Here is a 21,880-nt window from a genome sequence, read left to right as displayed (position 1 = left end):
TCCTGGCCCGGACTCTTCAGGGATCAGACTTACTCTCCTAGAAAGCGTCCACTGTACAGTTGTTGTTCGAGCAAAATCACCATCGATTTCCATGACTGAACATTGTCCGCCAGCGACGTTTCTCCGTGTGCAATTATCGAAGGTTGTTGCCGTATATCAACGATCACTTCTCGATGCATGTGCGACCGCCAAAACACGAGCCTCCCGCTCACTCTATTTTTTTCCGTCTATCTAAGTGAATCCCCAATTTGCTTCCTCTGTTTTTCCTCCGCGCTTTCGGAGCCGGGACGCAACGCGCGAAAATGAGAAGAACGAAAACAAAAATCAAGACCATACGCCCTCGTCGGGGCAACGCCAACCCATGCATCGCGGCCACATGCGGCCAACCCACTGACAAGGTGGAATACCCCGGTGCAGCTTTCCGAACACGCAAAAGTTCCCTTGCCTTCCCCCGTCCATCAACGCTTCGGCTGTGACCGCCGTTGAGGCCGAGTCCTCCTCGCCCGTATAACTTGGACCGGATGAATTCTATCCTACGCCGGCACCTCATAGATCATTAAAGTACTATCCTCTCGTTGGGCCCACGAAACAACATTAAATCGCCCACGTTTATTCATCATCCGAATCGACGGGCTTGGGCGTACCCTTGGGGCTGTTCAACCATTCGATGTGTCGCAAGCGGCGCCGAGCCTCTCGCTCCTTCTGTTGCGCACGGGTGAGCTTCTTCTTCTTCATCGCGCGGAAGTTCATGTTCTCCGCCGGCGCACCGCCCTCGGCTTCTGATTGGGCGCCGCTGCCGATCGGGGTGGCGGCGGTGCTGGGCACGGCCGAGGAGACGGCCGAGCTGGCGGCGGTGGAGCCAGGTCGCGAGTCCTCGAAGCGGTCGAGGTTGACGGCGAGATGGCCCTTTTGCGTCAAGCGGCCGTCGACGACATGCCATTGCTCCGGGCAGAGCGCGCCGACGAACTCTTCGTTGTGGGAGATCATGACGACACCGCCACGGTAGTCGCGGATGGCGACGGCAAGACCTCCGAGCGAGTCTCGATCTAAGAAGTTGGTAGGCTCGTCTAAGACCAATAGATGGGGGTTGTTCCTGTTTTTCGTGTGGTCAGTATACAAATGGTTCCAATGCCATCATGTTCCACGATGATTCGAGACTCACCACATGGCTCCCGCAAGCACAACCTTGACCTTCTGTCCACCTGACAGGCCACTGATCTCGTTGTGGTTGGCGATCTCTGGATCCAAACCGACATCTTCAAAGTGTTTGGAGATAACCTTGGGCTCAAGCGATCGGAAACCAAGACCTTCTCTGCTGGCTTCGTGGTCGTCGAACTCCTGGATCAACTTCTGGAAACCTTGCTCCATGAGGGTCTCGCGTGACATCATGCTGTTGAACTTGGGCAACCATCCCTTCCACTTGATCTCGTACTGGAAGGACTTCTTGTACTTTTGTCGTCCGATCAATGCCTCGACCTGTCGTGCGCCCTTTCCATCGTTGATGTCAATCCACTTGGCCATCTGCTGCTTGTCCTCTTCGGTGAGCACGCGGGTCTGCTTCATAAGCACCTCGCGGTCATCACCGTTGGCGTATCGCCATTGCAGGTATTGATTGGGAGTTTTCTCGAGATGCATCTCGACGTGTTCCAAAGCATGTTGCTTGATGTAACCAATGCGCAAGTTGGGGTGTTTCTCGACCTTGCCTTGCTGGGGAATGACTTCACCAGTCAAGACCTTGATCAATGTCGACTTGCCAGCTCCATTGGGACCGATGATGGCCACACGACTGCTCAAGCACAGAGAAGCGCTCACCTCGTAGAGGTTGGGCTTGGCAGCGTTGGGATAGGTGAAGGTGCAGTTGGTCATCCGCAGAATAGATCTAGTGTTTGACTTGACACCGGTGAGGATACCGGGAGGCGGGAATTTGAATTGAACCAAAGATGCGCTCAAGGTGTAGTAGCTCTTTGCCTCGGGTCGGACCTTGACAAGATCTGCAAGGTTACCCTTGTAGTGTACAAGCTTCTTGCTCTCGTAGTTGTAGATATCGGTGCAGACCTCGTCGAGGAAGGCGGAGTCGTGAGACACGATCAACGAGCTGATTTCTGTGTGTGTCTTGAGATAATCTTGCAGCCACTTAATATTGGCGACGTCGAGATGGTTCGTGGGTTCGTCCAGGAGGAACACGTCTGCACGCATGAGCATGGCTCTAGCCAAGGCGAGCTTCATCTTCCATCCTCCAGACAAACTGCCAACTTTTTGTTGCTGGCGGCCTTCAGGGCCGGGAGTAAACCCGACTTCTTCCAAGACCTCAGAGATACGCTGAGCGCCTTCGGCCTGCAACTCTGGATCGTTTGTGCAGAACTCTAGAATCGTCGAATCCGCGGCCTCTCCCTGGTTGTGCTCCACGAAGCATGTGCGAACAACGTCCTGGGGAGGGAAGCCTTCAAGTTTGCCGTTCGCGATGGAACGCATCAGGGTGGACTTTCCGGCACCGTTGCGACCACAGAGGCCGTATCGGTGACCCTTGAGGAGGCGCAGGTTTGTGTGCGAGAGTAACAGCATACCACCGTATCCGAGGGAGAAGTTGGCGTTGACAATCTCGACCTCACCATCATCCTCCTTGACGGGGGCTCCGTATTTGCGGTTGTCCTCTGCCAGGTAGAACTCCTTGACTGCGGCACCGACAGCATCTGCTTTACCGTCATCCATCAAGGGCTGCAAATAAGGCACGAGATTTTGGGTCAGGCGGTCCACGAGTCGCTGATTGACATCTTCCGCAACAGCGACCGAGATGAACAACTTGGCATGCGCCCAGATGTCTGAGTCGCCAGGGTAGTTGATGAATCCACCATTCTTTCCCACTTCCTGCTCCACGACCAAAAGCACATCCTCGGGCTTGGTTCGTTCCACAGCGTGAGAGTTCTCCGAGCTTCCGGACTCGGACTCACCCATGGCCTTGAGAATGACATCGTATGCTCGTTGTCCAATCTCTCGTACCTCGGGCAAGGAAGCACGATCTCTCACGGCTTGCACACCAGGCTTCAACTTCGGAAGGAAAGCTCGCGCCTCAATAGGATCATGCACAAGCTTTGTCAAATTCTCCACCACGACCACGGTCTGGCGCAAGACCTCTTGCGGAGTGGTAGGGGTGTTGAGAGCACGCTCCAGGAGAGGGGTCAAGAGCGCAAGGACGGGAGACGTGACGATGGTGACGAAGGTGGTCTGGCTGAGGGCGTGGATGGCCTTGCGCTGTGCTTCAGCACTCGGGTCTTCGATGCTCTTCACAAGGAAAGGAATCTTCGGGGCGATGTCGTCATTCTGGAGCAAGGTCGTCAAGCTGTTCATGGTCTTGATCGAGGCTTTCGACACCTCTCCTTTCAAATCGTGCATGCCGGCCTCTACGATGGGAATGAGCTCTGCGAGCTTGCGGCCCATGGACTCGCGCAGCACATCCTTGCCTTCCTCGGCTTCTTTGCTGTCCATGCCCATCTTTGCGTCATCCGCCATTTTGCCGAGGAGCGTCACCGCACCCACTGTCCCCTGCCACTTTCCTGTCTTTTTCTTGAGGTATTGGACCAATAGAGGAAGAAGGGCGAAAACCTTCAGCTCGGCCGTGAGGTGGTTGTAGAGCGCGTCCAACGCATATTGTGCGCCTTCCTTGACCGAAGACTGTCGATCCGCCAGGGTGTCGAAGACTGTCGCGACAAGGCCAGGTTCTTGCATGAGGAACACAATCTCACTGAGACGGGCCTTGGGAGGGAAGCGCTCCCAGATGGCGCCGATCGCGAACATGGCGCCCTCTCGCTTCCCGGCGGCCTTCTTGTCGGTGGCAGCCTTGAGAATCTCGGGCAGAAGACCATATGCGGCGAGACCGCGAAAGCCAACGCTGTTGAGTAGGAGGTCAGTAAGAGCGTAGGCGGCGTCAAGAGACTCCTGGGAGGTCTTGGAGGTGTAGATGGTGTTGGTGACTGCCGCGACGTCCTCGGGCGAGGGCGCCGCAGTCTTGCTGGTGATCATGACAGGCTGCATGGTAGGCGATTCGTGGTGAGGCATGGCCCACTCGAAGGGGGATCACTTGGCGAGGCGGACAAAGATGTCGTCGTCGACCAGCACGAGCGGACGGCTGAAGAGGCGTGATAAGCCCCGCCGAGGCACCACGGCGAAGAAGGTGGTGATGTCTATGCCAGTCAAGCGCAGACGTTGACCAAGTCGATCGCGAGCGAAGTCACTCTTTGCAGAAACGAGACAGAAGAGTCGCAATTGCTCTCCCGGTGCGATGTTGGAAATCTATGAGGCGAAGGACAGAGGACGGACGGAGGGTTGTGCGAGAGGGAGAAATATAGTAATCCTCGTCCTCCCACCACCTCCGAGGATGATTATTTCTTCCGAGCAGCGATGGGACTGCGTGCTACTACTTACTCTACACGGGACAGTAGTGTAGCAGGCAACCCGGGAAACTTTTTTTTTCTTTCGGTGGACCAGCTCTTCCAAGATCCTTCTCAACCAATAGTGATTACCTAGCGCGCGAAGAGGGACGGAGCTGATTATTGTACACGCACGGGGGGGAGATCTTCTCTCGTCCAACACAACGGCCACGCGCGCGCATTATTACCCTGCCACCCTGCTGCTACTGTGCCTTTCCTTTCGTTTTTTTTTCCTTCTTCTTTTTTCTTCTCTGCTGTAAAGAAATATCGCTCGTCCGTCATTGCCGAGTCTGGAACCCGCGCCGACCAGGTGAAAAAGATCCCTCTGAAGTCAATAACCATAAATTAGCAACCCCTTCGGACAAATTATTATTCTTATCCTTCTTTTTCTATTCTGATAATTGCCCGCCCGCCGCCCGCCGCCCGCCGCCCGCCGCCCGCCCGCAATTCCCTCATCATCGGTCGACCCCTCCATCCCTGTCGATGTGGTTAGTTATCTACGGTGCTCCGTATGCGCCCAATCCATGGATCAGCTCGTGCCTACCTAGGGTTCGGGGATTTGCCGACATGCGAGAACGTGGGGCCGCAATCCACGGGACGTGAAAGGCAAGACTCTCTCTCTCTCTCTCTCTCGCTCTCGCTCGGCCGTCATCCTGTCCCATGCTGACGGTCAGTACACGTAATTCACGGCCACGGTATGAGACAAAGTGTTAAACCAACGAACACGTCACATAACTGATTATCTAGGTAAGAAGGCGTGGAATGTATGGTCGGGTGCACTGGACGAGGTTAAATCTATCCTTATTGTTTTGAGACGAGATGCGGTCACCGTATGTCGACCACGCAGAGCCCTACACAACCCGTAGTGAGTGAATGATAGACGGTGTAATAACGACCTTGGAAGTGCACCTGTGCAGGTAGCAGGTGTATATATATGTCCACATCGGAAGGCAGCCATGGAGTGCTCCAGTATCATCATCACCAGTATTATGGTTATTATGATTCATATTATCATTGTCATGATTATATCTACCTAGATAGGAGTGATTTCTCCAAAGGTGCAGGTGCTCAGGTGCCAGGTGCCCAGGTGATGTGAGATCTTAGGGTTTGGGTAGAGCACACCCATGACCACTCACAAATGAATGACACATGACACGATTCCACCTGGGCACCTGGGCACCTGCAAGAAAGCTTTGGTTCCTGGGCCGCCTCTCCAGCTCTTATCTCCGTTCCAGCCAGACAGCCAGCTCCTGTACCGTACTGTACTGTACTGTATCTACTACCACTCGACTGGACTATCGTATATAGCGTACCGACCGGATCATCCAACTCGACTTGAGACACGCGCGCAACCTTCACTCTCTCTCACTCACAGATCTGTCACCTGGGCACCTGGGCACCTGGGCACGGCCAGTCAATCACCGCTATACATACTCTACATATCCCAATCACCACTACCCGCTCCTCCTCCATTCATCACTCCTCTTCATTGCATCTGACCCCGGGCATCCACGGTATTCCCCTCATCGCCTACGCTCACTTCATACGGACTCAAGGCGCCGAGTAGCTGCAGCATATCGCCAGTCATTGTCGCGTTTCAGACCATGATCAATTGTTTCGCTCCGTCTATTATTCATTGAGCCGCCACCTTCAACTGTACATTCGCTAGAGCTTGATTCGCAGTGTCGGCAAGCAGACGGTACATACGCCACGCGAAAATAATTCCAGTGTATACCAAAATGACTCGCGCTTCCGTCCCCGTCTTGGTGTCGTTGATGCTACTGACGGGCGTTTGCAATACACTGCTCACCAAGTATCAGGTAGGCGACGATCCGCGTCCATGAAGTTGAGGCGGAATGAGTTGCAGGCTGACGTGCGACAGGACATGCAATGTGTCGCCGACTGTGAGACTACTCAACCGAAGCTATTCGAGCAGCCGGTCTTACAGACCCTGCAGATGTTTGTCGGTGAAGCCGCCTGTTGGCTGGTTATCCTACTCAATCTCGTCTTCCAACGTCTCCGCTCGAAATCGACAACAGCCAGTGGGGACGCGTACCAGTCGGTGGCCACCGAAGATACGGAAGAGGAGGAGCGAGGACTGCTGAATGAAGATGGATCACACCCTGACAACCTGAGCGCCTCACAGACCGTCGTAGACCCAACAAACATCGTTGCCAAAGCATTGACGGATGCCGATCATGCTGCAGTAGAGCGACAGCCGCTCACTGGGAAGAAGATCCTGCTCCTGGCTGGCCCGGCCATTTGCGACATCCTCGGTACCACGCTGATGAACGTTGGCTTGCTATTTTTGGCCGCCTCCATCTACCAAATGCTTCGAGGCACTTGCATCTTGTTTGTCGGACTCTTTTCTGTGTTATTCCTCAAGAGACATCTGAGTGGGATGAAATGGGCGAGCTTGTTCATTGTTGTTACTGGAGTAGCCATTGTTGGGCTTGCTGGTGCTCTCGGGTCCAAGTCGCATGGGCCAGACTATCCAGGAGAGGCGGACGGAACCGAGGGATTGGACCTGGTGTCGCGCGCTGCCATCTTCATACGATCGGACGTCTTCGTGACCGAAGCGCATACTGCAGCTCAGACCGTGTTGGGCCTCTTTTTGATTGCGGCGGCACAAGTACTGGCTGCTGCCCAATTCGTGCTAGAAGAGAGCATCATGGAGCGTTACTCGATGGAGCCGATTCAGGTAGTCGGCTGGGAGGGCGTCTTTGGCTTTTGCATCACCCTTATTGGAATGGGCATACTCCATGCGGCAATCGGACAAACACCGGGAGGAAGAGGCGGGTACTTCGATGCGCGCGAAGGATTTTATCAGATGTTCCACTATCGGTCGATAGGAATATCGTCCATCTTGATCATGATCTCGATTGGGTAAGTGAAGTGCGGTGGACTCGCGACTCCAAGACTGGTTCTGACATTTTTCGCAGTGGCTTCAATTTCTTCGGACTGAGCGTAACCCGCAGCTTGTCGGCCACGGCGCGCAGTACCATCGACACTTGCCGGACGCTTTTCATCTGGATCGTCTCTCTCGGCCTTGGTTGGGAGACATTTAAGTGGCTCCAGGTTCTTGGCTTCGTTCTGCTCGTGTACGGAACTTTCTTGTTCAACGACATCGTGCGCCCTCCCACCTTGGCGTTTTTCCGCCGACGTGGTCGTGGGCCCATTGCGCTTGAGGACGACGATGAGCGAGCATGATTTTGGCTCGTTGGAACCAAGATATGATGCAAAGGATGAGTTAGAAGGCATGTGCGCGGAGGTACTCTCGCTGCATCACATCGGCAAGCGCGCCTCCGGCGAGAATGTCGATAGGTGCCCAATATCTCGCGCCGAGCTTAAAGGAGAGGCGCAAAAGCCAGCTGGCGGCGCCCAGAGCCATGCCAGCATCGATGTGCTGCCGCACGATCTCCTCATCGCGTTGCACCTCTCGGGCATGCGCCCAGCGAGGGATATAGGCGCGGTAATTGAATCCGGCCGCCTGACAAGCCAAGACGACCGGCGTGACGAACAAGGTCGCGCGATGCAGTGCCGTCAGGGTCTTGACGTTCTTGAACAAAGATGCCGAGGTGGTGAAACCAAAGGAGTGGAGCTGCGAAACGTGCGTGGCAGCTCCCACGACCGTGATGAAAGGAGCGGCATCGACTACCGTAGCCTCGACGTCCATCCGCTTGACGATGTTGGGTAGATTGTCGCGATACAGAGTTGCGCTTTGGCCTGGCACCGGCCGCCAAAGGTTGTGCTGATCATCTTTGTGCCTCCAATAGAGTAGCGAGTCCAGAGCCATTGTGGGTGATCCCTATGTCCTGATGAGGTACTGTAGCTAGGTAGGCCGAGGTCGAGCTTAGCAGACGTGCCAATGGCACATTACCATGAACAATTCCGCTACGTCCGGAGGAGAGCGGAGATTTCACGAATGTGATAGATGCCCCCTAAAGAGCTATATCGCCGTGGGGGATTTCGAGACTCGTGGATTTATACATCCATCACTGAAGCTGTCACCTTCACACAGGCATTGGAGTGAGTGAGTGAGTGAGTGATTGTAGGGTGACTGGTGAATCCAAGCATTCTTTACCCTGTAAGCCTTGGAGGCAGACTGGGAGGAAGAGGTGGAGTGGGCGGGGTGTCGTCGGGGCCCTCTCCATCAATCAACACCTGGGCAGACTGTTGTTATTAGCATGTCCTGTGCTGTACTATATCGGGGCGTATGACGAGCACATTTCCCGCGTGGGCGAGATCGACATCGTCCAACCATTCACCTCTATCAATCTTCACACCTCTGTTCTGATTCTGATCATTAGTCTAGTGATAGATCATGGTGTGAATACTGACATGCCCATCCTACTAAATGGTGACAATGAGTACAGACTGATATCAATCACTGCATCAATAATCTATTGAACGATACTTGTCTGATGTATGCTGTTCCTCGTCGACAGATGCACATTGCGAGGAACAAGGAGGGAAAGAAAGGAGAGTCTGGTGTTTGTATCTCTTAAACTCACGATGATCATGTCACTGAGATGTGCGCGCATGTGTCGTTCTTCCATCCTTTGATCTAACGGCGATTGCAGAGGATCGTTGACGATGATGAATCATCTCCTGAATCTATTCTCTGAGCGCTCGTCCTGACCTCGTCGTGACTAGGGAAAAAGCAGTCTTTATATATCAACTGTCGTGCCGTCGGACACGGTTTCCTCCGATCGGCACACTGTACCTTTCAGACTCTCCGGGTCGTCCGACGGCAGGATCGACCACCACCGTTCCTTGACACACAGGACGACTCCACGGTACAGTATAGTATAGTACATACTGTGCCTAGGTACTGTAGCAGAGTCTCCACCGTCTATTGCCCTCTCGCGCATTCGCTTTTCTTCAGTGGACATAGGACGTAACAGGAGAGAGAGCATATGATATCCGGGGCAGAGCGACTGTAAGGCAAGGCATACATCGCCATATCGCAGGTAACATATTTGCTACACGTCGTCGTCTTTCTCTGCCCTTCTGATGATTCCTCGTCTTCTGCTCGGAGCAAGATCACGTGCGCGCACGGCCGATCCGACGCCCTGGGACGTCATCGCCAGCACTGGCAAACGCTTCTCTCCGCCCTGGATTTTTGCCCGCGAGCGTTTCTGTTGTGCCGCTTCTGCTTCTGCTTCCGCTGCTGCTGATAAGGTCGCGAACTACTGGCGTGTACTGTCCCAGACAGTGCATACGGTACGACGATCCTTTTCCGTCTCTGACCAGCGACTTACTTTTCCGGCATAATCGGATTCGCGCGCACTCGCGTATGCTGGTATGTCGTCGCAACCACAGGACAATGCCCGGCCAACTCTGCATCAGCGCGTCTCTTCCACTTACCATTACTCGACCTTTCCGACTGCACCGCCGAAGAACGCCGGTCGACCGCCATCCAAGCGAGATATGCGTGGTAGCAATGGCACCATAGGCTCGCCGCCCACACCGTCAGAGAGCCAGTGCGACGACAGTCACGACGGCGATCATGTCGCCCATGAAACCCCTCTGCCCAAGAGCCAACTCGCCGTGCTCGCCATCATCGCCTTGGCCGAACAGACCGCCCTGAACTCCATCTCACCCTACCTCCCGGCCATGGCCTCAACATTTCCAGAGGTGGAGGAGACCCAGATTGGTCTCTATGTCGGCCTCATTGCCTCGTCCTTTGCGCTGGCTCAGTTTGCAACAAATTTCCTCTGGGGATGGTTGTCGGACAGGATTGGAAGGAAGCCCGTGGTGCTGATAGGGACACTATTGACTGCAGTCGGCTTCGTGGCATTTGGATTCTGCAGGACATTGTGGCAGGCGGTGTTGGTCCAGGTATTGATGGGCCTGGTCAATGGAAATCAGGGCGTCATCAGCACTTGCCTGGGAGAAATAACGGATCGCTCCAACCAGAGCCGGGCTTTCACATATCTGCCCGTGATCTACGGCCTGGGAGGCATCACGGGTCCGCTGGTGGGCGGGCTGCTCGTATTTCAGGACAACCCATTCCGTCCGGGTACCCCAAACCCATACCCATATCTACTGCCGAATCTGTTCTCGGCAGTGGTGCTGCTGATTGACTTTGTCGTCACAGCAATCCTTTTGCAAGAATCTTTAGAGGCGGCCAAGGATCTTCCTCCAATGTCGCACCGGATTCGAAGCCTGTTTGCGTGGATTTGGCAGTTTACAAGTGCGTCTCGCCCGACCTATGTTCGACGCGCAGGCAAGGGTACTAAACACGCTTCCCGCCTTCCTACTTCTCGACAGCCCTTGACAGGGAGTGAGGACCACGAAGACGATGAGGGTGATTCCGACGAGTCGGACGAGTCAAGCCGCCTGCTCCCATCAACTCTGCTTGACGCACAGGAGAGCATCCCAAGCCACGTCATTTTCACCCGAGACACCATCCTCCTGCTGGTTTCCTATCTCATTTTCCAATTGAGTAATGTCAGCTATAACTCACTCTACCCGATCTTCTCCGAAGCGAAGCCTCCCATAGGACGTGCGCTCTCTCCCGGCGAGATCGGAACAAGTTTGGCATTCGCCGGAGCCATCACCATCGTCTTTCAGGTCGGAATCTTTGGCAAGCTGCGAGAGAAAATGGGTAACAAGGCCACCTATCGGGCCGGTCTCGCTGGATTCGCTGTCGCATTCATACTCATGCCCTGGATCGGCTACAAGGACGGCGGTAATGGGGCCGGCCGCACTACCCAGTCGGGCAAGATCTGGCTTTGGATCGAGCTCGGCGCGGTCTTGATCATCAAGACGGTCGCCTCTGTAGGAGGCCTGACCTCTGCCTTGCTCTTGATAACGAACACCGCGCCTTCACACGCTGTTCTAGGCACGCTCAACGGGCTGGCACAAACGTTGAGCGCGGGTGGTCGTGCGGCAGGCCCCCTTGTAAGTGGCGCGCTCTTCACCGCTGCCACGGAAATTCACCCCAAAGGCGAAGCCATGGTGTTTGGGGTCTTTGGCGGCATTGCATTCCTGGGATTCCTTATGAGTTTCGGCATTCGCAGCCCTGACCTTGAAGCTGAAGGCTGGAATGAAAGCGATGACGAGAACGATGAGGAGGAGGGAAGTGACGCCGATGGGGACAGCATCGCCGACACGCCGACGCGATCACGATGATGACTTCACTATCTACGAGCATTCGACTGTCCTCGATTGTCATCTTTCAGCATTTGATTTTCTCACCTCCATGTTCGGGCGTTCTTCTTGTCCAGATCCGGGAAAGGGCATAAAGGGGTTGAAAAGTCTAGATTTGAGAAGGGCTAGCATTACATCGGCGTTCATTTTTTGATGTGTATCAGCGAATATTATGCATTATCTCGCAGCGGGTGTACACCAATAGCGCAACCTTACTATACTTGGTCGTCGAATCAGCGGAACACACCAGTCGCAAGTGATGTCGCATGAGATATCCGTAATTGCGCCCGCATGCCGCGGGTGCATCTTAGACCAGGCGAGCCGCCGACATACATTGGTAAGTACGAAAGGTACGCTGTAGCAGGTCGGCAATGATTCACAGTACATGCGGTTTAATTTCCAAGAAGTACCATTATTTGTTCAACGGGCTACTAGAGTTACATTCGTCCCGACTTATCGCGTTCTATTCGGGAGTATCTGCATCGCCTTGGTCCAGATTCATGCTGGTAGCAAGGGTGGTACACTGTCGGAGATCCCGGGAGCTGAAGCCAAGGCAGACTTTGAAATCACCGGGAGGCATGATCCAATTCTGTCGATCGACATCCCAGTAGCTCAGATCCCTCCTCGTGAGGTTGAACTCCACTCGTTTCCGCTTGTCTTGGTCGTTGATGCCAAGCCTCAGTTTCTCAAACCCGCGCAGGAATTGAATAGGCATGTCCACAGTACCGCCCCGAACGTCTGTCACATTGTGCGGCATAGAGAGATAGAGCTGCACCACCGCATCGCCCTCGCGATCGCCCGTGTTGACCACAGGAGCTTGCACCGTGAAGACGACGGTATACAGATCGGGGTTACCGCCTTGGCCACCGCCGGCCTGGGATGGCGACCGTTTGGGTTGGTCACTCCATGACCGGTCCGCATGACCGAGAGTGCTTGGAGCTTCCTCGATATACGGGTATATGTACTTTTTGAGCCTGACAAAGTTCTTTGGCCAGAACGCGGTTGCTGCGTCTGGTATCGTCTCGTTGAGCACTACGGGAGCAATACCCTCCGGCCTTGGTGCAGGTTCAGAGCCAGTAACTCCGTGGAATTGAGCGAAGATTGAAGGCACGTGGAACTGAGTATAGGATAGTCCATATCCAAACGCGTAACGTGGAGGTATGCCATGTTTGTCAAAGTGGCGATAGTCGATATAGAGGCCCTCAGTGAAGTTTTGTTGCGGCGTGATGGCGTTGGGCCACCGCAAAATCTTGCTGGTTGGACCATAATGCTCTTCGGCTGTCGCAATCGTGTATGGTAGATGGCCAGACGGATTCACATCCCCAAATAGCACGTCCGCCAGCGCATTTCCTGATTCCTGACCCGGTAGGTGGGCGATGAGGACCGCCTTCACTCCAGGATGGTCAATCCAACGTTCCAGAATGGTGGGCCCGACGGTGTGGAGCACAACTATGGTCTTTCCGATTGGACCATTTTTATCATGTCCACCGCAATTTTCAGCGACAGCCTGGATCAAGTCATCGCCACCATTCTGGGCGAGAAGATTGTTGCGATCGCCCTTGATGTCTTTCCAACTGAGGTATCCTTCACCCGCATCGGAATTAACAAACGCCAGGCAGAGATCCTGTGATGCAGCCGCATCTTTGATCTTCTGCTCCTCCTTCGCGTGAACCTCAGTCACTGCCACATTCTGATCGTGGAAGCTGCCTCGCAAAGCCTGTGCAGGACTGATCAGATACGGTAGATCCACGGCGCCAGATCCCCAACCCATTGCCAAAGTGCCCTCGTTGCAGCTTCGATCGGGACATGCGTTATCCCCATTTGGATTTGAAAATGCATCTTCTCCAAAGATTGCGACCTTTAACTTGCCATCGCCCTCCTGGACCCGGACGCCGGAGCCGTCACGTGATAAAGGTAAGATCTGGCCCTTATTCTTCAACAGGACAATGCCCTCGGCCGCGATTTGTCTGGCGAGCTTCTCATGATCGCCTCCCTCCTCGGTGTTGCGAACAGGTACGAAATCGTTGACAACTCCCTTTTCCGTACTGCCGGGCGAGCCTGGGTGAAGCAGACCTTGCTTGTCATCAGTCCAGCTGCTGAAGGTTGCGGAACCACTAAGACGACGAATTGGCCAAGCTGCGGCATCATCCTGACCCAGTTGATACCAGGCTGCAACAACGCGCATGACCATGTCATTCAGGCGCGCTACTGGCACAGATCCGTTGAGTATCGATGTGCTGAGATGCGGTCCCCAAAGGGGTTTGCCGTCTCCTATGCGGAATCCGTCGCCAGGCATCGAAACATCAAGACCTGCAAGAGCGCTTGCAACTCCGGAGCGTTGGGCGTCCCAGTCGCTTTGGACGAATCCTTGAAAGCCCAATTCATCCTTCAGGATGCCGTTGATGAGCTTACTGTTCTGACATGCGTATGAATTGTTGACTTGGTTGTACGAGCACATGACGGATCCAACACCGGCGCGGACGGCGTCTGCGAAAGGCCATGCATACAGTTCGTGCAACGTCCGGTCGTCAATGTTCGAGGAGATGGCGTTCGGCGTGCCCCACGCCCAGGCCTGACGGAAATGCTCTTGCTCATTGCCAACGAAGTGCTTGGCAGTCGCTATCACTCCCGTATCTTGAATTCCGCGAATGACCTCCGCCGCTGCAATGCCCTGCAGCACTGGATCCGGTCCAAAGCCTTCCCAATTCCTTCCACCAGCCGGTAGCCGCCCTAGCGGCCCCATGGCAGGCCCAAGAAGAACATTGACGCCTTTCATCCGTGCCTCGAGACCGTGGGCCTTGCCATGCCTGTACATGAGTTCTTTGTTCCAAGTCGCGCCGAGAGTGATGCCGGCCGGCAGAGCCGTAGCATCGCTCACAAAGCGAAGGCCAAGCGGTCCGTCCTGAAGGCATAGGCTGGGAAATCCCAAACGGTCCACAGGCGCAGTGTTACCGACACACATTCCCATTTGCCACCCGATGCCTGTCGTGATATTGATCTTTTCGGGGAGGGTCATTCGCCCAACAAGTTCGCCGGCCCGCCGATAACTATTCTCCCAACTCTTCACCGTTCCGCCTCGAGGAGTGGGATACCATGGTTCTGATTGTCCATTCAAACTTGATGATTGTGTATACATCCAATATGTGCCGGACGCGAGTAGCATGACCGACGAGCATATGAATAGTAGTATTAAGCTGCAGCAGAACCGGCTCGGGAGCAATCGATAGAGCCCGGCATCTTTCCGTCGTCGCTTCCCGAGATACGGTGCAGTCTGTTTGCCGGCCAAGTGATGCTTTGACCCGAGAAGGGCATGCTTGTCGTCTGTGTCCGGATAGTCTTGTCGGGCCTCCGCGCCAGAGCTCAATGGCTCGAGTTCATCGAGTCCCGACCGTATCGACTCTTCGTCGAGTGATTTGCGCCTCATGTCGGTCGATGGCGCTCACCCGTGGGATCCTCTAGCACGACAGAAAGAACGCGGCGCTCTAATGTTCAGTGATTGTGGTGAAGTTTATCTTTTGTGCGGTGTAAGAAAAGCTCCAAATCCGCGTAGTGTTGAGTCTCAGATGGTCAGGTATTGGTGTAGACGAGAGAGCTCATGATGATGCATGCATGCTGCTATGAATCGTCAAAACAGGCGAACCAATGGTGGAGGAGTCATGCTTACAAGTAGACTTTGATGCGCACCACGAACGTGGATGATTGGCGGCATGGTCACCGACGTACAGTGCATGGTAATGATTACTGTAATATGCCTTTCGGGCTGCACAAGCTGCAAATCAAATATGTACCTAGAACGTGCTCCACTCCTCTTCAGTAGTCAGAACAGGGGTTCGCATGTGTGAATCCGGGGTCAGGGACAGAACGGATGGGACACGATGGTGTTCAACCCCCAACCATCAGTTTCCCCTTTTCTCCATCCGCGTCATGAGATTTGGCTTGAACATTTTCATTCTTCAGAGATACATTACAACCTGCTAGACTCCTCGGTGCCTATGAGGCTTATCGACGACCACGCTCCACATCCCAATTTCTCCGTCCAAATCGGTTCCTGCTGCGGACTTCTGTCCACGGTGAGATGTTCCGATCCAAGCTTTTAGGTTCCATGATGTGCATTCCTTTGACGTCCATGCTATGCCGCATGCCTCTGACATCCATGCTTTGCCGCATACTTTTCGCCACACTCAAAGACTCTTCTAGGATTAGTAATTGCTGCTGCTGGCCGTCGTCGCGAGTTAGGCGCTGTGGCCAAAGTTGGAGGATCATCATCTTGATCTTCGAGAAAAAAGCAAAGATCTCGTCGACTGTCATGGCGATGATGATGCAAGGAATCGAGATTGCAAGTCCAATTCCAAATATGTATTCAGAGACGAAGGGCAACGTTAGGGGTTGAGGCCAGTCCGTTAGATTGATCGCGAAGATCCCGGCGATGAACGTCAGCGGCAGGAAAATCACCGTGACGATAGTGAAGACCAGAACTGTCCTGCCCTGACGAATGGTACCTGCTGCTTGATCGCGCGCGAAACGCGCCTCAAAAGCGTTCGCATGCTTTTGTTTCAGATCCAGCAGATCCGTGATGGAAATGTAGATTCGCTCTGCCTGTTCGCTCATGCGGCTGATGTCCTTCAAAGGGTTCGTGATCGTCTTCTCCTGTTCGTCGAATATCTTCTCCACTAACCGCAACTGCACATGAGATCGCTCCTGCTCATAGATGTTGCGTACGAGCTTGCGGAAGTCACTTGCCAGTCCCTCTTGATAGCCCAGAACCATTCGGATGATGTTGAGCTCGTCGCGGATATCCTTAATTTCTGCCAGGAGGGCAGTCTCCGCGCCGACTTCGAGCAGTTTGTCAACAAAGGCGGGATGTGAGAAGCGTTCAACCCGTTTGTGTTCTAATAGCCACGAGCTTGCGTGATATGAGGCTTCCAAAAACTGCTGGAATAAGAAAGCCTCCCGGTCCATCGCGGCGCCGAGCGATGCCTCGAACATATCAAAAAATTGCAGCTCTTCGCCTCCTTTGCGATCAAAATTACCATAGCATCGACCCGTGATCGTCATAGCCAATTCGTACACGTTCTCGATCGGCTTTCGTGTTTTCGAATTGATGTCTTCAATGATGCCATCAAGCACATTTAGCGGATCGTTACGGGGCTGCTTCCACCGACGAGGGAAGCTAGTAACGACGAGGTCTTTCGAGATGACCCACATCCAGAGCTGGTCTACCATGAAAATCTTCGGATCGCACGAAATACCATCTTGATGTCGCTTCTGATAGCGAAACACAACCTGATCAGCATCGCGCATTTGCGTGTCGATATTGTGGTAGAAGAATTGATCCAGCGTCCGCCGGAGGTGGAGGAATGAACTCGAAGCGGTGAGGTGCGCTCTTATGAGCACTTCATCTTCGTGAAGGCTCATCTGATGATCGGGGTAACGCAGATGGTCTATTGCATCTTGCATTTCTCGCCGCCGCTCATCGGACTCGAAATGTAGATACGGCATGAAGAGGTACATGTTGTAAGTAGAAGACTGCTTCGCGCGCGCCGAAGAGACCGAAGATTCGATCGTGTTGGTGCGTGAGATCTTGCGCCGATTTTCTTTCTTGAAAGCGACTTCCTTGGCGGTCTTTTTTGAGTCAGCCTTACTAAGATCTCCCTTTGTGACATCTCCTTTCTTAGAAGGTGTTGGGGTGTTGTCGACCGAAACTTTGGTTTTTGGCTGCTGCTTGCCATCGCTCTTTGCTTTCGACATCGGAGATGATGCTGCACCGGCTTCTGGTTGTGCTCGTTCGTGACCATTCCCAGACTGATCCTGATCCGTCTTGACACCACTAGTAGACAGACTGGACCTCGACATGCGGGCAGCGCGCTGCTCCGGGTGATCTTGAATGGAGGCGTCGGTGCTGAAAGTAGACTGTCTTGAATTTGGCGTTTGCTTGCTCAGAGAGCGGCTGGCATTGGCAGGAAAATTCTGATTTTCCCAGATGACAGAGTCATCAACATCAGCTTGACGGTGGACTGCAGAACATGTTGGGCGCATGAAGCGAGAGTGTTGTTTCTGCCCTCGATGCTGCTGGCTGAATGACGCCTCCATAGCCTTGTATCCCTCGACATCGATCGCCCCTTCCTCGATGAATCGTTTCGTCAGCAGTGCATCGCACCACGCAATGTTGTTGGCAGGTAAGTGGATCCAGCGGAGTCTTGTAGCCTTGATCTGTTTTGAAATGGTAGATACACCATCGCGTGTGTATAGAAGGTCGTAGACAGATCGCTTCGAGACTTTATTTTCATTGCGAAAGTCTCCAAAATCAACTAATTTCTCAAGAATTAGCTCGCAGGTTGTGCTTCAGCCAGCAAGCGCGCAGGAAGAAGTGTACACACCTATTGTTGCCTCGAAACGCCGACATGCTTCTTTCTCGTCCGGTGACAATAGGTCGAAATGGTTCCATGGTGCTAACATCTCTAAGATATCCTTCTTACCGTGTTGCGCAGCTATCATCAAAGGTGTATTGCCAAATCTATCCTTGACTGCACGCTTTACGTGAGAGCGCCGCAGTAAACAAGCAGCGGTCTCGGCATTACCAAACTCTGCAGCTGCATGAAGAGGCGTTCTCCCGTTGAGAAGTTCACTATTGACGTCGGAACCTGCTTGGATCAGGAGGTCAACAAGTGGTGGAGAAGCCCGCGAGCTAGCATAGTGCAACGCTGTCCAACCACCATCGGACCTCGCATGGATATTGGCCCCATGGTCTAAGAGGACATGGGTCAAGTCGAGGCGGTCGTGCCATATTGCAAGGTGCAGGGGTGTCTAGAGCGGACTCAGAGCTGTAAATAACTTCGAATTCTCAGAGAGATACTCACCTTCATTCGACTGTCGAGGGCTTCGACGTTGGCTCTTGCCGCAAGGAGGCAATCGACGATTCGGTCGTTACCAGCAGAGCATGCCCAATGCAAAGGTGTGCGACCTGTCTCGTCCCGACCTTCGATGTTCATACCGGCCGTGATGAGCGCATGCACAACCTCGGAGCTGCACTGCTGAGCAGAGTTGACAGCAGCGATATTGTGTAAAGCATTCCGCTGCCGTCTATCTGTCGCGTGGATACCCACACCAGTAGCCAGCAATGTCGTGACTATGCCTAGGCGATCCTTCCATGCTGCTGTCATAAGCGCGGTGCGCCGATGTTTGCTATCGCAGGCTGTCATATCAACGTTGTGTTTGATGAGCAACTCCACGATTGCGGCATGTCCATTTTCCGCAGCTCGTATGAGGCTGGGCAGTTTGTTGCCAGATACATAATTTGGATCAGCGCCGTGCAGCAACAAGAATCTAGCGACATCGACGAAGTTTTTATCACAGGCGCGGACGAGTCCGATGGACAAAAATGCGACACCGCTTTGCTTCGTCGCTTCGGCCTCTTCTACGACGGTTCTGACCACATCAACCTGATTGGTCTCGACAGCACGCAATAGCCTCGGTTCCGGGCGATCGTTGGCATTGCTGTTGTGAGATGCGAGACTGGTCGGACGGTCGCGCCGGGGCATCGCATTGGCCGAGGTTTAGGATTCCAAATTGGGGACAAGAACGTTATTTGCGGATCGCGAGATATTTGGCAAAAAGACCGCTGGTATTGTATTGATTTGATAAGATTCCGAGTGCATCGTAGAATACTTGGACACCGCCGAAGTCTTGCAAGATGGTCGTGAAGCCGAGTATGATTCAATTATCCAAGCGGGCGTGAGATTGAGGGATGTTGGTCCAGAGCAGGGCACAAAAAGAGGCCAATCTTGTGCGCTCGTCCTATCTGGCCAACATGGACTTCGTGATCCGATCGCAGAGTGGTGATATTACTATTATTAGTACTAGCCGTACATGAAGTAGTCGTGAGCATTGTGCTACAGTGAAGTTTCCAAGGTTTCAAGGTTCCAAGGTTGTCGGTGATGTCGGGAGGAGTTTGCCGCTAGTCAGACTTGGGACATCGCTCATGTTCTGTGCAGCTTCGTTTGCGCGCAACCAATGAGATCGTGTCACTCTCCCTGTTTCGGTTCTTACGCATTCCGAGACAGAGTTTAGTCCAGCACGATGAAGGAGGCGGCTTTGGAATCCTCCAGCTCGTTATATTGATGTGGTTAGCCGCTGCTGAAGCTGACCTTAGTAATTCTTGTTGTCTTCCACGGCGGACGACTGTCCTTCCGATTGGTTCTCATTAATTGTATATCATATCCCACACGCACGCGTGTCCATTCACGGGGATCATCGAGAGTGAACTGTTGGCACGACAATTTCTGTATACGCATAGATACCCAAAAGAGGTTCAGCACCAGCAAGATGGGGTCAACCCTGAGCATCTTCTCGAAGAAGCCAGTCGAGGAGGCGCCTGCGAAAGTCCCCACGGACATTATTGTTCCCTTTCACACATTCGACAGCTCCCCATACTTGCGGACATTGATCCTTAATTTCACGTACCGCTTTGATGATGTGCTCGACGCAGAGAAACTCCGCACATCGCTCGAGCGCCTGCTAGAGATTGGCGATTGGCGAAAACTAGGCGCTCGAGTGCGACTGAACGTAAGTTGTCGTCGCGCACCCTATAGCAAGATATTAGACTTACCATATGTACAGGAGCAAGGCAAAGCCGAATATCATATCCCAGAGCGGTTCAGTGCAGAGCGTCCGGGTTTCATCTTCACAAGCGAGACTCATGACCAAAGCATTCACCAGCATCCTGTTGCTTCAAGAATGCCACGCTCAGGAACAAGGCCAGCCGTGCTGAATGACCCGTACGAGTTCCAAGCATTGGCTGAAGGGCCAGATGCCGCCACCAAGTTCGAGGATTGGTCGAAGTCAGATCGGCCACCTTTGGGCGTCCACGTGGTGACCTTTGAGGATGCCACCCTCCTGACCCTCAGCTTCTCGCATACGTTCATCGATGGCGTCGGGCGACAGCTCCTCCTCAAGGCATGGCTGAATGTACTCAACGGAGAAGAGCACAAGGTCCCGCCATTGCTGGGTTACCAGGAGGATCCTTTCGCCGCACTCGCCGGCCGAGTCCCAGCCAACAAGCATGTGTTCTACGACCAGCTCCTGTCCAGTTGGGGCTTTGTGCGATTGATATTATCTGGAATGTGGGAGAACTTCTGGTATCCCAAGTTGGCATCTCGCATGATTTTCCTCCCTGGCGCATTCGTGAAGAAATTGAAGGATCAGGCGCTCGCCGATATACGCACTAGTGATGATTCGACGGACCAGCCATTCCTCAGCGAGGGCGATGTTATTCTAGTTTGGTGGGCCCGACTCACATGTTTGGCCATGGGGATCCCACCGGGCCGGCAAATGACGCTCAACAACGCCTTCAACTTTCGAGGCGTGATTGATCAATTCCTCCCGCCGACTTCCGCATTCATCGGCAATGCCGTCTCCAGCAGCAGCACGAGTTTCACAGCATCTCAACTGTTCTCCCTACCCTTGGGCCAGCTCGCCCTGCAGGTGCGACACTCACTACAGCAGCAACGAAGTCAAGAACAGGTCGAAGCATACGCCAGCCTTCTTGCAGAGAGGGAGGCGCTCGGCAAGCCCGCATTATTTGGCCGTCCTGATGCACTTGGGATTTACTGGTCAAATTGGTAAGCTGCATTCTGCCCTGTTCATGAATGGTACTGTGACTGACATGGTGTCGTATAGGCATAAAGCGAGATTTTTCCAGATGGACTTTTCGGCTGCCGTTTCGAAGATAGGCACGCCGCTTGAACAGCGGAAGAATGGAGCCGGTGTGCCTTCATATATCAACGTCGCGGGCCATCAGAGCTCATTCAAGATCCGAAATGGAGGACCGCTAATCGGGCGGGATGCAGCTGGGGATTGGTGGATGCAATGGCCGATGCGTGCTGACGCATGGCCTGCTGTGGAGAAGAGAGTTCAGCAGCTGGCAGACGAGATGTAGTATGAGAGGAGCTGCTGACGAGACTAGTCATGAACACTTCGAAGCGGCTGTCTTCGGTTGACGCTCCCGTTCAGTGGTTTGACGGTGCTTGACCGTTTCTCCAGTGTTTAACGTATATTAAACTTTCTCACCGCCGGACACACGACCCGAACAAGAAGAGAGGACGGACAAGGACGTTGCATACTGCAAGCAAGAGCAAATGGTACGGAGAGTGAGTCGCGATGAGTTTGCAGAGCAATTGAATAAGCAAGCGAGCAAGCAAATAGATAAAGAAATTCACCAGTAAGCAGGCAAGCAAGCGAGGAAGATAGAGACCTTGCGCGATGATGAGCGCCAGGAACCTCTAGCCATCCAATTCAAGTGT

At 53.6% G+C, this 21,880-nt stretch overlaps 7 protein-coding genes across 7 annotated transcripts; 3 read left to right on the top strand and 4 right to left on the bottom strand.

The window, feature by feature from the left end:
• Window positions 1-609: 609 nt before the first annotated feature.
• Window positions 610-4,029, bottom strand: K489DRAFT_385846 (ABC transporter domain-containing protein; the record flags this gene model as incomplete). The annotated part of the gene is made up of 2 exons (XM_033606172.1): window positions 610-1,093; window positions 1,163-4,029. 2 exons carry the CDS (start codon window positions 4,027-4,029, stop codon window positions 610-612), a joined length of 3,351 nt encoding a protein of 1,116 aa, XP_033464195.1.
• A 2,014-nt stretch (window positions 4,030-6,043) lies between these two features.
• On the top strand, window positions 6,044-7,654 carry K489DRAFT_8077 (uncharacterized protein). Its single transcript, XM_033608944.1, has 3 exons — window positions 6,044-6,244; window positions 6,307-7,310; window positions 7,367-7,654. Exons 1-3 carry the CDS (start codon window positions 6,164-6,166, stop codon window positions 7,632-7,634), a joined length of 1,353 nt encoding a protein of 450 aa, XP_033464194.1. The 5' UTR covers window positions 6,044-6,163; the 3' UTR covers window positions 7,635-7,654.
• A 20-nt stretch (window positions 7,655-7,674) lies between these two features.
• On the bottom strand, window positions 7,675-8,220 carry K489DRAFT_310628 (uncharacterized protein; the record flags this gene model as incomplete). Its single annotated transcript, XM_033600720.1, has 1 exon — window positions 7,675-8,220. The coding sequence occupies one exon, from the start codon at window positions 8,218-8,220 to the stop codon at window positions 7,675-7,677; it is 546 nt and encodes a 181-aa protein (XP_033464193.1).
• A 1,511-nt stretch (window positions 8,221-9,731) lies between these two features.
• On the top strand, window positions 9,732-11,564 carry K489DRAFT_310414 (MFS general substrate transporter; the record flags this gene model as incomplete). Its single annotated transcript, XM_033600699.1, has 2 exons — window positions 9,732-9,861; window positions 9,904-11,564. The coding sequence occupies 2 exons, from the start codon at window positions 9,732-9,734 to the stop codon at window positions 11,562-11,564; spliced, it is 1,791 nt and encodes a 596-aa protein (XP_033464192.1).
• Window positions 11,565-11,804: 240 nt separating this feature from the next.
• Window positions 11,805-15,310, bottom strand: K489DRAFT_8065 (glycoside hydrolase family 3 protein). Its single transcript, XM_033608942.1, has 2 exons — window positions 15,247-15,310; window positions 11,805-15,194 (listed from the first exon to the last, which is right to left on the bottom strand). The coding sequence occupies exon 2, from the start codon at window positions 15,004-15,006 to the stop codon at window positions 12,046-12,048; it is 2,961 nt and encodes a 986-aa protein (XP_033464191.1). The 5' UTR covers window positions 15,007-15,194; window positions 15,247-15,310; the 3' UTR covers window positions 11,805-12,045.
• Window positions 15,311-15,504: 194 nt separating this feature from the next.
• On the bottom strand, window positions 15,505-18,525 carry K489DRAFT_8032 (uncharacterized protein). The gene is made up of 3 exons (XM_033608938.1): window positions 18,440-18,525; window positions 17,960-18,223; window positions 15,505-17,890 (listed from the first exon to the last, which is right to left on the bottom strand). Exons 2-3 carry the CDS (start codon window positions 18,075-18,077, stop codon window positions 15,582-15,584), a joined length of 2,427 nt encoding a protein of 808 aa, XP_033464190.1. The 5' UTR covers window positions 18,078-18,223; window positions 18,440-18,525; the 3' UTR covers window positions 15,505-15,581.
• A 1,379-nt stretch (window positions 18,526-19,904) lies between these two features.
• On the top strand, window positions 19,905-21,516 carry K489DRAFT_366341 (uncharacterized protein; the record flags this gene model as incomplete). Its single annotated transcript, XM_033602762.1, has 3 exons — window positions 19,905-20,144; window positions 20,199-21,199; window positions 21,258-21,516. 3 exons carry the CDS (start codon window positions 19,905-19,907, stop codon window positions 21,514-21,516), a joined length of 1,500 nt encoding a protein of 499 aa, XP_033464189.1.
• Between the last annotated feature and the right edge of the window lie 364 nt (window positions 21,517-21,880).

The sequence above is a fragment of the Dissoconium aciculare genome (genome assembly GCF_010015565.1).
Source record: "Dissoconium aciculare CBS 342.82 unplaced genomic scaffold K489scaffold_1, whole genome shotgun sequence".
In the NCBI taxonomy this organism is placed as follows: domain Eukaryota; kingdom Fungi; phylum Ascomycota; class Dothideomycetes; order Mycosphaerellales; family Dissoconiaceae; genus Dissoconium; species Dissoconium aciculare.
Note: the sequence above shows the minus strand (reverse complement) of the source record. Positions and strands in the feature narration are given on the sequence as shown.